Genomic DNA, 13511 nt, shown 5'->3' on the forward strand with positions numbered 1-13511 from the left:
TGCAAAATTTGTCTGGCGAACGCCAAGTACTTAAGTTGTGGCTTTTTGCCAAGCGAGAGGGAGGAAGGAGTTAGTCGAAGCAGGCCGCTTGCCTTAGAAGTTTTACTCGGTTGCTGGTTGCCTTCCAGGCCAGAGGTTTAATCCTCGTGATAATTTTTAAACGTATTGTAGTGTTAACAGTTCTCTGTACTACATACGGCTTCCTGTTAATATAAGGCCAATCTTCCACGTTTATTATTCCAAAGTTAAGTTAGAGTTTAGTTATATTTTTATTCTTACGTTCAGACCACAAGTAGTTGGTCTCTGTATTCCGAAGTACGGAAATTATTGTAAAGAGTGAAAAATAAAGGGTTTTGTATACCCTTCCTGTGGATCTTGTCTACTTCCCACAGTTATTGAACATAGCTTTAGTAAGCTCCCTGTTCCAAGTCAGGTCCTTGCATGTTCCCAAAGAAAGTAAGACGGAACATTGAACCTAATAGCTTAGCTGATTATAACAAAGTACGCTAGGGCTACCTGCCTAGAACCTTCATGGAGAATTTTCTAAGGAAACTAGCTCGTATACACGTTATACATGGAGAAAACCAAGCAAGCGTCGATGCAGCCAGCTCGTTCGTCTGGAATTGAACCCAGGTCAGAAGTGCCAGCATTCAGAGATTTTACAGCTTGGCCGCTGGTGGGCACCAGAAACTGAGACATGAAAAGAAAAAAATAAAGGAAGTAATGGAAAGATCAAATCTTCAGATCGCATTATTTTAGGAGTAAGATCCCAGATGCTAAAGGTCCCAGATGCAAGACTAATATATGTATAGAAAAATCGTGAACAACGAAATTTAGTATAACTAAGATAGCCCTAGGAATTTTTCCAAAAACGTTTCATAAAGGCATATAAATATTCAGCAGCGACGATCAAGCAAAAGAGCATGGGAACTAAACTTTCTCAAATTTCATCGCACCATCATCCAGTAAGAGCGTCCATATACCCAGCTTTTTGTTAGTTAATAAATGTGTAATTTTTTTCCAATAGCAAAATGAAAGGATTCGGAGAGGGAAAGAAAGAATTCTGATTTGCATGCTTTAATTAAAACTATTTATTTTTTCTTCTTTACATTTCCCTGATAAAATTTTTGGAAAGTATAATTTCTGAAAAATTTCAAAACTAGTTCAGTCACCTTTCTTCTTGACACAGACTTTCAGTTTATGACAGCTGTTTGCTTATACTGGTTAACAGTTACTATATCTAAGGTTGATAACATATATCCCCATTTGGGTACACCTGAATTTGTTTTAACATTTTAAAAGGTGCATGAACTTCCAAAAAAAGACGGATATCAATACATTACTTAATAGTACTAAAAACTATAAAATATTTATTTAAGTATTCCGATACATAACTTAATCTAGTTAAATCATAAGTAATAGTTTTTATTTTGTGCATGTTTTTTTGTTTTAAAGGAAAATCATTGCAATTTCTTTACAAAACAATAGCTGAAATGAAGCATAGCTGTAAGCGTCGTGGTTCTTATGTCACTATTCTTCATATACATTAATTTTTAATGTCATTAACAATTGTTATATGTGTGAAATAAATAAAATTCTTCACAATCAAAATAAGAATATAAACTAGAATTCTAGAACTTCTGTATAAAAAAAAGAAATTTGAACTCCTTCATAAACGTAGCTTTGGTTTAGTTTATTATGGCAAAGCACCTTGGGGCTGCCTGCTTAAGGCGAAGGATGCCTTCACGGAAGACTTTCTAAGGGAAACTAGCTTTTTATACACGTTGCGCATGGGGAAAGCCACGAAAACGCCCATGCAGTAAGGCCGTTCGCCTTAATTCGCCAACCAGTGTTAAGCAATTTTATCGCTCGGCCGCTGGTGGGCTTCGAAAAGTGGCCCAAAATGCATATAAAATTAATTTTGAATTTACGTTAAATATGTTTTGTTATTCCTGTTATGTATTATAGCCTTTTATTCAAGATGATTATTTTTCAAAAGTTATATATAGAATTACATTTGCAAATAACAGATGTGTATAAATAAATGTTTTTATCAAATTTTGAGAATGTAGAAAGAAATAACATAACTATTGTAATTCATTTATCAAGCAACCGTGGCTGTAAAGGGATTTGTCGAGATGAATTATATATGAAGTATGAGGAAAGTTAGTGGGCTGATCTTTGGAATACGGTAACTGGTAGTTTGGCGACATTTTGGAGGCGATGAAGGTTACTACCTAGGACTTTGGTAATAATGTGAGAAGTAGTCAGTTCCGATTATGCATTATTTTGTGTGAGGGAAATGAGAGATCATGAGATATGTCATGTGACATTAATGGACGAATTACAGTTCTTTAATCGGAAAAGGGGGGGGGGAATTTGGAAAACTGTAGTACTATATCATTTTGTATTAAGCTTCATTGTGTGTTGTGTGAAATAGTGGAAGTGTGCGTGCCATATAATGAAGATTCTGAAGATTAGGTAAGTTAGTATTTTTAATCATTTGAGGATATTATTTTTATGCATTGTTCTAAATGTAAGGAGTAAATAAATTAATATGATGATATTGGAAAATTGTTATTAGCAATGATTTAGTTTAAAGTAATTAGGATTGTAATCTAATGTTTATTAATTTAATGTATGTGCTTATTTATATTTTAAGTAGTGTTTTTTAATTTAATTATATTTTAATTTAATGATCGTGATTTTGTGAGTTATATGTTTGTAGTATTTTGGAATACGTTGAGTATTTTCATGCATTTTTCGTGAAATTTTTCTAATTTATGAGAAAAAAGCAGTGTACATGGATATAGTGAAGAGTGTGCGCAATGCCATTTTTGTGCAATTCTGGGATGTTTTTTAAGTAAAAATAAGTCGACGTGTACATGGTTTAGTGATATTTTAATTAAATGATAGTTATTTTGTGAATTTTATGTTTGTAGGAATTTGTATACGTTTCAGTTGAAGTAAACGTATATGGAAATAATTTAAATATTTGACACTAAGTATTTGTAACCATTTATAATGTTTGCGGTATGAATTCGTTGGTGACGTTTATAATATAATAGATAATTTAGAGGTAAAAGTTTTTGGATATTTTATTTATTTTATACGTGGAAATGTTCATCCTTGGAAAGGGTATATACTTTTCCGCGATCAGGTAATTTCATATATGTGCTTTTTACGGAGTTTAAAGATTCACAGAATTTTTTTTGCATTTTCGTGCATATTTTTGTAATTTATGAGAAAATAGCAGTGTAGATGGATAAAGTTAAGAGTGTGTGCAATGCCATTTTTGTGCAATTCTGGGAAGTTTTTTTAAGTAAAAATAAGTCGACGTGTAAATGGTTTATGTGTATGTGCTATTCTGAAAAAAGCGCAAGGAGTTTGCGATTGTGCACTTTTTTCCAATTTTGCTGTTAATATTTGTCATGATTAAGCAGTTTTGTTACATAAAATTTCTAGCATAAGTGTAATTCGGCTAGTAGATTGTTGGGAAAAGTGTTCAGTAAATAAAAAGAAAAGAAACATGTCTTTACTTCGTGAAGACAAAATGGCGGCGAAAAAAAAAAAAAAAATAGAAGTTTGCTGTAGCAGAGTTGGTCGCCAAATTTTCGCCAAAAAATCGCCAACTTACCATAATCCAAAGATCAACCAGTTAGTGTTTAGAATCAAACTTAAATTAAACCGGATATAAGAAAACCTAACATTAAATTGCAAAGTCATTAGGTTTATTGAAGCAGGAAATTTAAAAATTATGCGATGGCCTGACCCGGATTCGAAGTCTGGACCTCCCGATGCTAACCAGAATTACACCACGAAAACATATAGTGAAGAATGAAAAAAATCCCTCACAAACTTTTGCCAAATCAGGAGGCAAATCTTCTATATATTTTAAATTAAAACTATATACTCAATCCGTTTCTATTTATGGGATAACATCTGAGAATAATATTGTTTCAAGATGTAGGCTAATATTCGAAACTTTATATTTTATTCTTTGATAATGATTGTAAATATGCAAATTACAATTATTTTAAGTGCTCTTTTAACCAAAATGTTAAAAATACATTTTCGCGACAAAATTATGTAAAATTTATTCGAGAAACAGGTTTTCATTTTAATTTATGCATTAATTTACATAAATATACCTTAGGAAGCAAATGGAGAGTTACCCATTTAACATATCGAATTACAAAATACCCTACAAGGCTGAAGGATAGGACAAAGGTAGATAAAGAAGTAGCTCGTGCTTTCAAGGTAAGTAACTTATAATATTCTTTCTTACACCAGCTATTTCGGAAAGAATTGCTTACAACAGAACATTCTATAATTCAAACTTAACGCCTCAATACATTTTAGATTTGGAGTGATGTAACGACGCTGTCATTCGAAGAACGTAAAAGAGGAAGAGTCAACATTGATATTCGCTTTGAAAGAGGAGAACATGGAGACGGGGACGCTTTTGATGGTCCGGGAAAAACATTAGCTCATGCCTTTTTCCCACAGTTTGGTGGCGATGCCCATTTTGATGACGAAGAAAAATGGACTATTGATGAAAGGTCAGGTAAGACAAAGCATGCAATAAATGTGTTTAGAAATAATTTCACATATTCTTAAATCATTAATTAAAGTTGCATTTAGTATCAGTTTAACGGATATATTTTTAAATTTATCTCAAATACCTGAAAGTGTTACCCGTTTTGAACGTATATGTTCGAAATTTTTCCATTCCAAAAGCAAGTTGAATTAATCTTACTAGACTTTTAAAACGTGCTTTAGGCAAAAACGAAATAAATAAAAATAAAGAAAATTATTATGCGACCAGTAATGTTCATTAGGTTAGGTTATTTGAATACGATGTAGCACACAAAGCCTAGTTGCCTAAATGGCGAGATATACCTTCCTGGAGGACTTCATAAGAGAAATAGAGAAATGGCTCACATTCACACAAAGCATGTGGAAGTCCACAGAAGTGAAACATGAAGCCTGGATTTGATATTCGCCTGGATTCGAACCCAAGACTAACTACCAGTATTCAGCAGTCTTCAACCGCTCGGCTACTGATGGGGGCTCATAAATGTTGACCCTTATTTGTGTCAGCAAAGAAAAAAAATTAAAAGGAAAATATCTTCAACTAATAAGCTCTTCCCAAAAAGACGTGTAAGAACTTATAAAAGAACACTTCACTTCAGCGGAATACAGTTTCCGGTTTTTATTTAATATTTCTCCTTACAAGCCAGTTTTCCTTCCATGTAGGATTAGGATTAGGAACGGGGAACGTGGGCACCATCCCTTTACCGTTATGGTTAATTGGTTTAGCGCCACGTCCTCCAATACCCAGAGCAAGGCCAGAATAAGGCCACACGTGAGACTCGCACCAGACGCCCAGACCCAGCACCCTATTCATCCGGGTAGCAGTCCATCCGACCAAGTGCTCCCGAGGAATACTCTAAGCCAAAATGGCGGGTCCAGTGTTAATTTGTTTCCAGGAACAAAAGGTACAGTGCCAAACAAGGGCAGAATCTTTACATAGGTTAACATACGAGGGTTGGAACTTTAGTAGTGGCAACTATTTATTTACAAGGAATACAAAAGTGATTCATGTCACCATGTTTTACAGTCCTTCAATATAGTCGCTAGCATTGTGTACAACCCGTTTCCAACGATGTGGAAGTCGCAGAATACCTGTAGCAGCGCCTGTTTTGTTGATAGTTTGAATGGACCGGTCTACTGCCGCAAGAATCTCTAGAACAGTTTGGAAGCGAGTGCCACGAAGTGGTTCCTTTATCTTAGGAATTAAGTCATAGTCAGAAGGGCTTAGATCTGGGGAGTATGATGGATGGTAAAGCACTTCCCAGCCCCATCGCTTGAACAAATCAGTCACAGCTTGCGCTGCATGCGGCCGAGCATTGTCATGCAAAATGAGAGGAGCGTTCTGCAGAAAGGGTCGCCGTTTTTTTCTCAAAGCTGGTCGGATATTGTGCTCCAAAAATGAGCAGTAATATTGCGCATTGACAGTCTGCTGTGGGGGAACGGTATGCGTTAGGATGACACCATCACAGTCGTACACGAGAATCACCATAACTTTCACATTGCTGGGATTCTGACGAAATTTCGAACGTCGTGGTGACCCGTGATGACGCCATTCCTTTGATTGTCGTTTCAGTTCTGGCTGGTACGATTGGGCCCAAGTCTCATCCAGCGTAATGATATGGCGTAAAAAAGCATCTCGTTCACGCTCATAGCGCTCCAGGTAGGTTCGGGCAGCATCGTATCGTAGCCATTTCTGCATTTCCGTCAATTGATGTGGAACCCATCGTGAAGCAATTTTTCTCATGGACAGGCGTTCCTCCAGAATGTGCAGCACAGTCGTATGCGCTAATCCTGTTTGTTCGGCCAGCTGACGAATCGTTTGGCGATCCATTAGTGCGGCAACAGCTTTCACGTCTGCATCGCTGACACTCGGACGACCTGGCCGCAGCATGTCTGCCACGTTTTGGCGTCCTTCATTGAATGCTTTCACCCATCTTGCTACGGTTCTGTAAGGCAATGCAGATTCCCCGCAAGCCTCTTGAAGCCCTTGATGACACTGTCGTGCTGTACGACCTCTGGCACATTCAATTTTTATCCAACATCGTTGTTCTTGTTTTGAAAACATCCTGACAACACACTTTAGACCACGAGCTAATACAAGGAATCGTTCTTCGCGTCACTCCGCATGCGCGTAACATAGGCAGGACGAGTCTTTTTGCTGAGAGGTAAGATAGGTATGTAGTTTACGTGTGGTATACGTGATATTCTTTGGTTTTGTTGCGTAGCATTTTATCAGCTCTGTTGCCACTATTAAAGTTCCAACCCTCGTACAATTACGCGGCCGCAATGAAAATGAACCAAGGGGTATTTAAAGTAGAAATTAACAATTAAAAGTAAACATTACCAAATTGTTGTCAAGGAATAAAAATCATACAAATAAATAAATAAAACAGCGTTATTGTTCGCAGAACATGCAGCAAGACGGCATAATTCAGATATTTGCGGAAAAACATTGTTGCCTGTGTTGAACTTAGAAACTAACTTATATTTATAGAAGAAAGCACAATTTTTTAGCCCCAAACTTTTTTTTAATCTAGTTGAACTAAAAACTTACCGTACTTAAATCTCTTTATAAACGAGCATAATGGTCTAGTCCGAGAACCTTTGAGAGTGTATGAGTTAGGTGCTCGCGAATATTTTACAAACTAAATTTTGATTTGGTATTAAATTTCATTAGAAAAATTACAATAATACCATGAAATTTAAACATAAAGTGTCGAAGAAATGCGCATCTTATGAAAGAAGGAATCGAACTCTTTAAATATAATAAATACTCTGATAAATAGGGAAAATTCAAAAAACATCTGAAACGGTTTAAAAAATCACTAAATGATGGCAGCACTCCTAAATCGGTTAACACTTTAAAATATGACTAGTTAGCTTAATTTGATCTAGGAAAGGCTGATGAAAAGAAAATGTGATAATTGTTTATGCCTTATAGTTTTAAAAATTATTTTTTTAGAATTGTAGCCCGCAAAGCTATCAAATGGAATCAGCCAGCACTCGTTTAAACTCATACAAAAAACATTCGGAAATCTTATCCCAAACCGGTACTATTCCGTTTTGAAGACCGTAAAAAAATTGCAGCGAAAATGTATGCGCAAAAGCGCCAATTCTAGCAAAAGCGCCCGTTTAACAGAGCGCCAAATCTAGCGTACCCGCTGATTTCAGAGCGCGCACAAGTTTATATAGTTCTATATTTCTTAAGACGCCATTGAAATACTAGTTTAATTTTTAAATCCTTTTCTGATTTTAAATCCTTTTTTGATATCCTATGAATTTAACAATTTGGGAATGACGAAAAATCTGCAATAGAATTTTGGGTAAAGTGCAGAATCACCCATTGCTTGACGCGTTTTTAAGAATTGGACATACTTGGTATCCATGTACACATCAACCTATTTTCACTTAAAAAAAAAAAAAAAACCATTTGCCTCTTGCAATGTATTCGAAATAAATTTAGACATTTGGATAAAGTTTATCAATGGGAGATATAGCTCTAAACGTACGGTGATATCTGGAAAAAAATTTAAAAAATCGGAAGCTTTTTTAAGGTAAATGGCTCATATTCACTTTACCGATGGGAAAAACCACGAAAACTCCCCTGCAGCCAGTCTATCCGACGTGATCTGAACCCATTACGAATTACTTGCGGTCACAGATTTCACCTCTCGACCGCCGGTGACATTGCATTCCTCAAACCTGTAATTCGCTTCATTTCGCTAACTGTAACTGTTTCAAAATATACTGCCTAGATTATTTTTTTACTGCACCTCATTTGTGCTATACATGCAATCTGTAGTCAGCGTATTTATTATAGTGTAAAGTGTATTCTATCTGAATGGCGCTAAAATAACTACAGTATGAGACATGTTTATGCAGCAAAATCATTCCTGGAATATTTTGTATTCTGATCTAACTTTTTAAATATTAAACCTTCATTGGTACTATTTTTTTGTGTGTGTGGGCAGGAGCGGTTACTTAAGCTCCAACTCCTGGTGTTCATAAAATGTATCACGAGGCTTACAAAAGTAAGTTATAGCAATAACAGAGTAAATAAATAAATAAAAAACACAAAAATACTATAAAAAAGGAATAGAAAAAATTAAATAATAATTTTAAAAAGTAAAATTTTAAAAACTCAAAAATTTTAGAAATTCAGAATGAAATTTCAAAATCTGTAAATTATTTCTTCAGTCTGTAACAGTTCGTGTCGATCAGCAAAGTCGCTGAACACTGCTAGTTCGACATGGATTCGATTCCAAGCCAAAGGGATGCATGGACATTTTCGAGGTTTTCCCCTTGTGTAACATGAATAACAGCCATTTTCTGTTAGAAAGTGCTTCACAAACGGCATCCCTCCGTTTAGGCAGATAGCCCTAGCGGGCTTTACCATGATTAAATAAACCAAACCAAACCACAATATTTTACAAGATATTAGTGCTTGAGATGCAGGCAGATCCTTTGACAGTAGTCTGAAGGATCATTCTCTGCTGGACATGGTGAATACACTCAAAAAGAATATGAATAACGTCTTCATCGCCGCTACCGCGACTGCGCAAAGCATTTGAAGCAATGCTAATTGACAGCCAAAATATGTACCTTTCTATTGTTTTCACTGCATTCAATATTTTATGTTTTTATTGAAAGAAATGATCAACTTGAAAACTACGAATTTTGAAAACTTAACTTTGGAATTCTGATAATTGCTAATAGCATTGTATCTCTAAATCTGGTAAATTTTTAGGAAATTTTTATTATTATCCATAGAAAATTAGTAGCTAATCTTTTACGATTATTTATTTCTAGATGAGTGAATGCATACATACTGTTTTTAAAAAGCGAGAGTTTAAGACTGGAAGGCCTTCTTTGGGAGTACTTGAACTCATTGGGTCTTTAATCTACAAATTGATTAGTTGACTCTAACTGCAAAGCTTCTCGAGGTCTCTTCTTTATTCTCTTTCCAAAGAGGTTCGAAGGCGAAGGACACAACTAGAATATCCTGAGACAATCGGTTCCACGACCTTGAAAGTATGCTCTATAGAAAGTTCTGAAATTTTTAAGTTGATAGCAAATCCCCAAATTTCGGCAACTTGCTGCTAAAACTGGTAGATTTACTAGACTATATCTCCCACATTATTTCAGCTATTTACACAGTTCCACCGTTTTTACACATAGCGAATACTGCTGTACAGTAAGTCTTTAAACGCATACAAATACAATTTTACCTACAGACTAAAACACTGGTACTTGCATATTAATGCAACCACCTTGGCGCAATTTGGATTACAGATGAAGGAGAAAGTTGGTAATTTTCATGTGTTGTTTTTTAGATAAATTTCCAGTTTATTTATAGTTATCGTAAATCGGTGAACATTATCAACGTATAAAAAGAAAACATACTTCAGCAATTTAAAATTTAAAAAAAAATTAAAAAAAAAAAGAATTACGTGACACATTAAAAAAATAAAACACTTATTTTCTTCAAATCTTTCTGTGATTTTTTTGCGCTGTTCATCTCCCGAATTATACAAGGATGTGTTTCCGCTTAAACAAATATCTGAAAATTGCGGAGACTCGATTTCGTGCAAACCTCAGCAACAGCGGCTATCTAGAAACGCATTTCCTAGCTGTTCCCTTTAAAAAAATTTCTATCAAAATTCTGTATTCTTGCAGAAATCTTACCGCAGTTTCTTCCATTGCTGGTAAATTCCATAAACTCGTATTTTAAAACCAAGTTTAAAGCAAAATTATCACGACTTATTTATAAAAACAGTTGAAACTTGGAATATAAGAAACACAAACGCATACGAAAATGGCGGCGTTGCTTGACTGAAGGATTGTTATGCGTAGGGTTGCCAGAGTTTGGCACATTCTGAAAATTTGGCGACTTCTCTTAAGGTGGTTATGTTAATACGTAAGTACCAAAAATTTTTAAAAAAATACAATAAACAAAAACAAAGTTATAATAAATTAATGCGCAAAATAAGTAAAAGAAAGGAAGACATAAAGAAAGGCATAAAGGAAGAGCAGGGAAAATTAAAGAGAATCCTTGGAATGACCTATTAATTGGCAAAAAATATACTTCATCTTACTATTGCATTAGAAGCGAAGAGCTAAATTCAAAGGTAAAAAATTTCAGAGTATGTTATAAGAATACGTCAAAGTACACTAAAAAATATAGATGCTTAAGGCAGTTCTCGATTTGCACATATTTGGCAATTAATAGTAAGAACGTAATGAATCAGTACGAACTGCATCGTCATAGGAAACTTCATCGAATATATCATTAGTAAGTGGTACATCGTAGGTTCGTGTCTCGTTTTGACACAGTGCGAAATTTTAGATACAGAGCCGGTTGTAATTAAAGTGACTTTACTCAGATCTCACCTAATGCTACTTACGTCCCAATCAAAATTGGTCTTGCTTAGATCCCAATCTGATTTGTGACTCGTCAGATGGAAAAAGAGAGAAAACAGTTTCCATCACAAAGTGTATAATAAGAAGTAATAAATGGTGCAGTATATGTTCTTGTCTCACTGTGCTACACCGCGGAATTTCAGATACAGGATGGTTTAATTAAAGTGACCCTACTAAGACCTGCGTGGAACCCGTTCTGGTTGACATATTTTGCTCAAACTTTGTATATACGTTATATGGACAATGCGGAAAAGAAAATTGCAATAAAAAATAACTACTCAAAGCTTAACGATAGACAGATGAAAAGGGGAAGCAAAAAAATGCAAGAAACGTGAACTGGAAATATATAAATTTATTTAATTGCAGGGGGTATAGACTCCATTTGCTTTCAATGAAATCATTATCTTGTGATTGATCAATATGTATTATATCTGCATCAATCAGTTGGTCAAAGAGCGTTATAGCATGTTCCAATATCTAGCATGTTCCATCAAAAACTATGGTGTGAAAAGTTTTTGATGAACTGAAAAACATGACGTATTACATAATTCTTCAAGAATCGTTACTTTCAATTCAGGCACAGTTCGTATGTTTCCACCATAGACACTATCTTTCAGGAGACTCCACAACCAGAAATCACAGATATTCAAGTTTGAAAAAGAAAGAAACTAGGTATTCTCAAAACTTGCAATTACCCCATCATCTCAAAAGTTAGAACAAAGTAGCTTCTTTAGTTGTTGGCCAGTATGGGCATTAAATCATTTTACATGAAAATCATAGTCTTTAAGCATTCGCGTTCATATAAGGCAAAAGAAACTTGCTGCAACAGGAATTTGCATTAAAGGGAACTCTCGATACATATTAAGGCAGGGATAAATAGAAGGCCTGGGTCATTCCTTTGTTCGACTCCTCGCCGACGCGAGCCTGATGGTGCTGGTGTATTTAATTATGGCAAAGCACACTAAGGCTATCTGCCTAAGGGGAGGGATGCCTTTCGTGGAGGACTTTCTAAGGGAAACTGGCTCGTATACACGTTACACATGGGGAAAACCACGAAAACGCCCATGCAGCCAGCCCGTTCGCGGGATTCGAACCTCGGACCGAACTACCAGTGTTCAGCGACTTTACCGCTCGGCCGCTGGTGGGCCGAGCCTGATGGAGGGGGTCAACTGGAAGTAATCTGACGTGTCTGAGTTGCACCTGCTTTGATTTCGTGCATTTAAAACTGTAGTTTCATTCAGTTGCGAGACGATTTTTCTGGAGGTTGCATATCCCAAATTAATTTTAATCATACATATTTGTTTTATAATAATGCAAATATTTAATAATTTGTGTGTGTATATATATAGTTTTAGTCATCCTTCCTTTTAAATTCTATATTTAAAGTATCCTTTATGTAATATGGCTTCTTGTGCTGTAGCAACGTGCCGTAACACTTATAGAAATACGAAATGAAGATATATTGTATTTCATGCTTTCCCAAAAGACAATTTGTTTTGTCGAAAGAATGGATACATAAATGTGTGTGTGTGTGTGATTATGGTAAAGCATCGAGGGCTATCTGCCTAAGGAGAGGGATGCCTTCGTGGAGGACTTTCTAAGGGAAACTGGCTCGTATACACGTTACACATGGGGCAAACCACGAAAACGCCCATGCAGCCAGCCCGTTCGCGGGATTCGAACCTCGGACCGAACTACCAGTGTTCAGCGACTTTACCGCTCGGCCGCTGGTGGGCGGATACATAAATGTCGAAGACAGGATTCTATTAATGTGAAAAATGAAAGAATTTGCGGCGAACATTTTCTGTGCAGTGATTATGAAGATGACATGAGAAATAACTTGTTTGGATTGCCGCAAAAGAAACTGTTGAAATGCAATACTGTGCCGAAAGTAAATTTATCCTGTGAAGTAAACAAAATAACACCAAGAAATCGGAGACATTTGAAAAGAAAACTAATGCAGAGTGCTTTTGAAAGACTACAGGAATTAAGCCTAAAGAAAATTTATTTTGAGGCCGAAAACGAAATTGAAGCTGACAATAATAAATCAAATGTGAATGATTTTGAAATAAAATTCACAAGTGGTAATGCCTTAAGTGACAATATCCCTGAATGACCTAAGTGTAAAGATAAACAAGAACGTATTGATAATTTGAAGAACAAAATAATATTCTTAGAAAATTGTAATAAAATATTGAAAAATAGAGAAAACAAAAATTTTAGTATGTTTGCTCAGCGACAAAGAAGGTGGACGACATTTAGAAAGAAATTTGTATCGGAAATTCAGAAATTAAAATCCCAGATAGCGAAATTTAGGAAAAAACAGCACAGATCAGAGCATTTGGAAAAACGTCTGAAGCATATTTTTACAAAGACGCAGATTAACGCATTGCTAGAAAAGAAGGAAAAAAATCAGGTGGACTAGTGAAGATATTTCACGTTTCACTGTCATAAGAGCTCTGTAGAATACGTTTCTTAAATAGAAATGCATATGT

General features: G+C 35.5%; 1 protein-coding gene across 2 annotated transcripts in view; it reads left to right on the plus strand.

The window, feature by feature from the left end:
• LOC118183209 (stromelysin-3-like) overlaps positions 1–13511 on the plus strand; it is a 218750-nt gene that overhangs the window by 73216 nt on the left and 132023 nt on the right. For both annotated transcript variants that reach the window (XM_035352675.2, XM_085807923.1), the window contains exons 4-5: positions 4157–4260; positions 4363–4567. In XM_035352675.2, coding sequence (XP_035208566.1) covers positions 4157–4260; positions 4363–4567 — 309 coding nt within the window. The remainder of the gene's footprint in view (positions 1–4156; positions 4261–4362; positions 4568–13511) is intronic.

This window comes from Stegodyphus dumicola, chromosome X1 (genome assembly GCF_044657685.1).
Source record: "Stegodyphus dumicola isolate Sdum_Otavi_A_Nest chromosome X1, ASM4465768v1".
NCBI classification, from domain to species: domain Eukaryota; kingdom Metazoa; phylum Arthropoda; class Arachnida; order Araneae; family Eresidae; genus Stegodyphus; species Stegodyphus dumicola.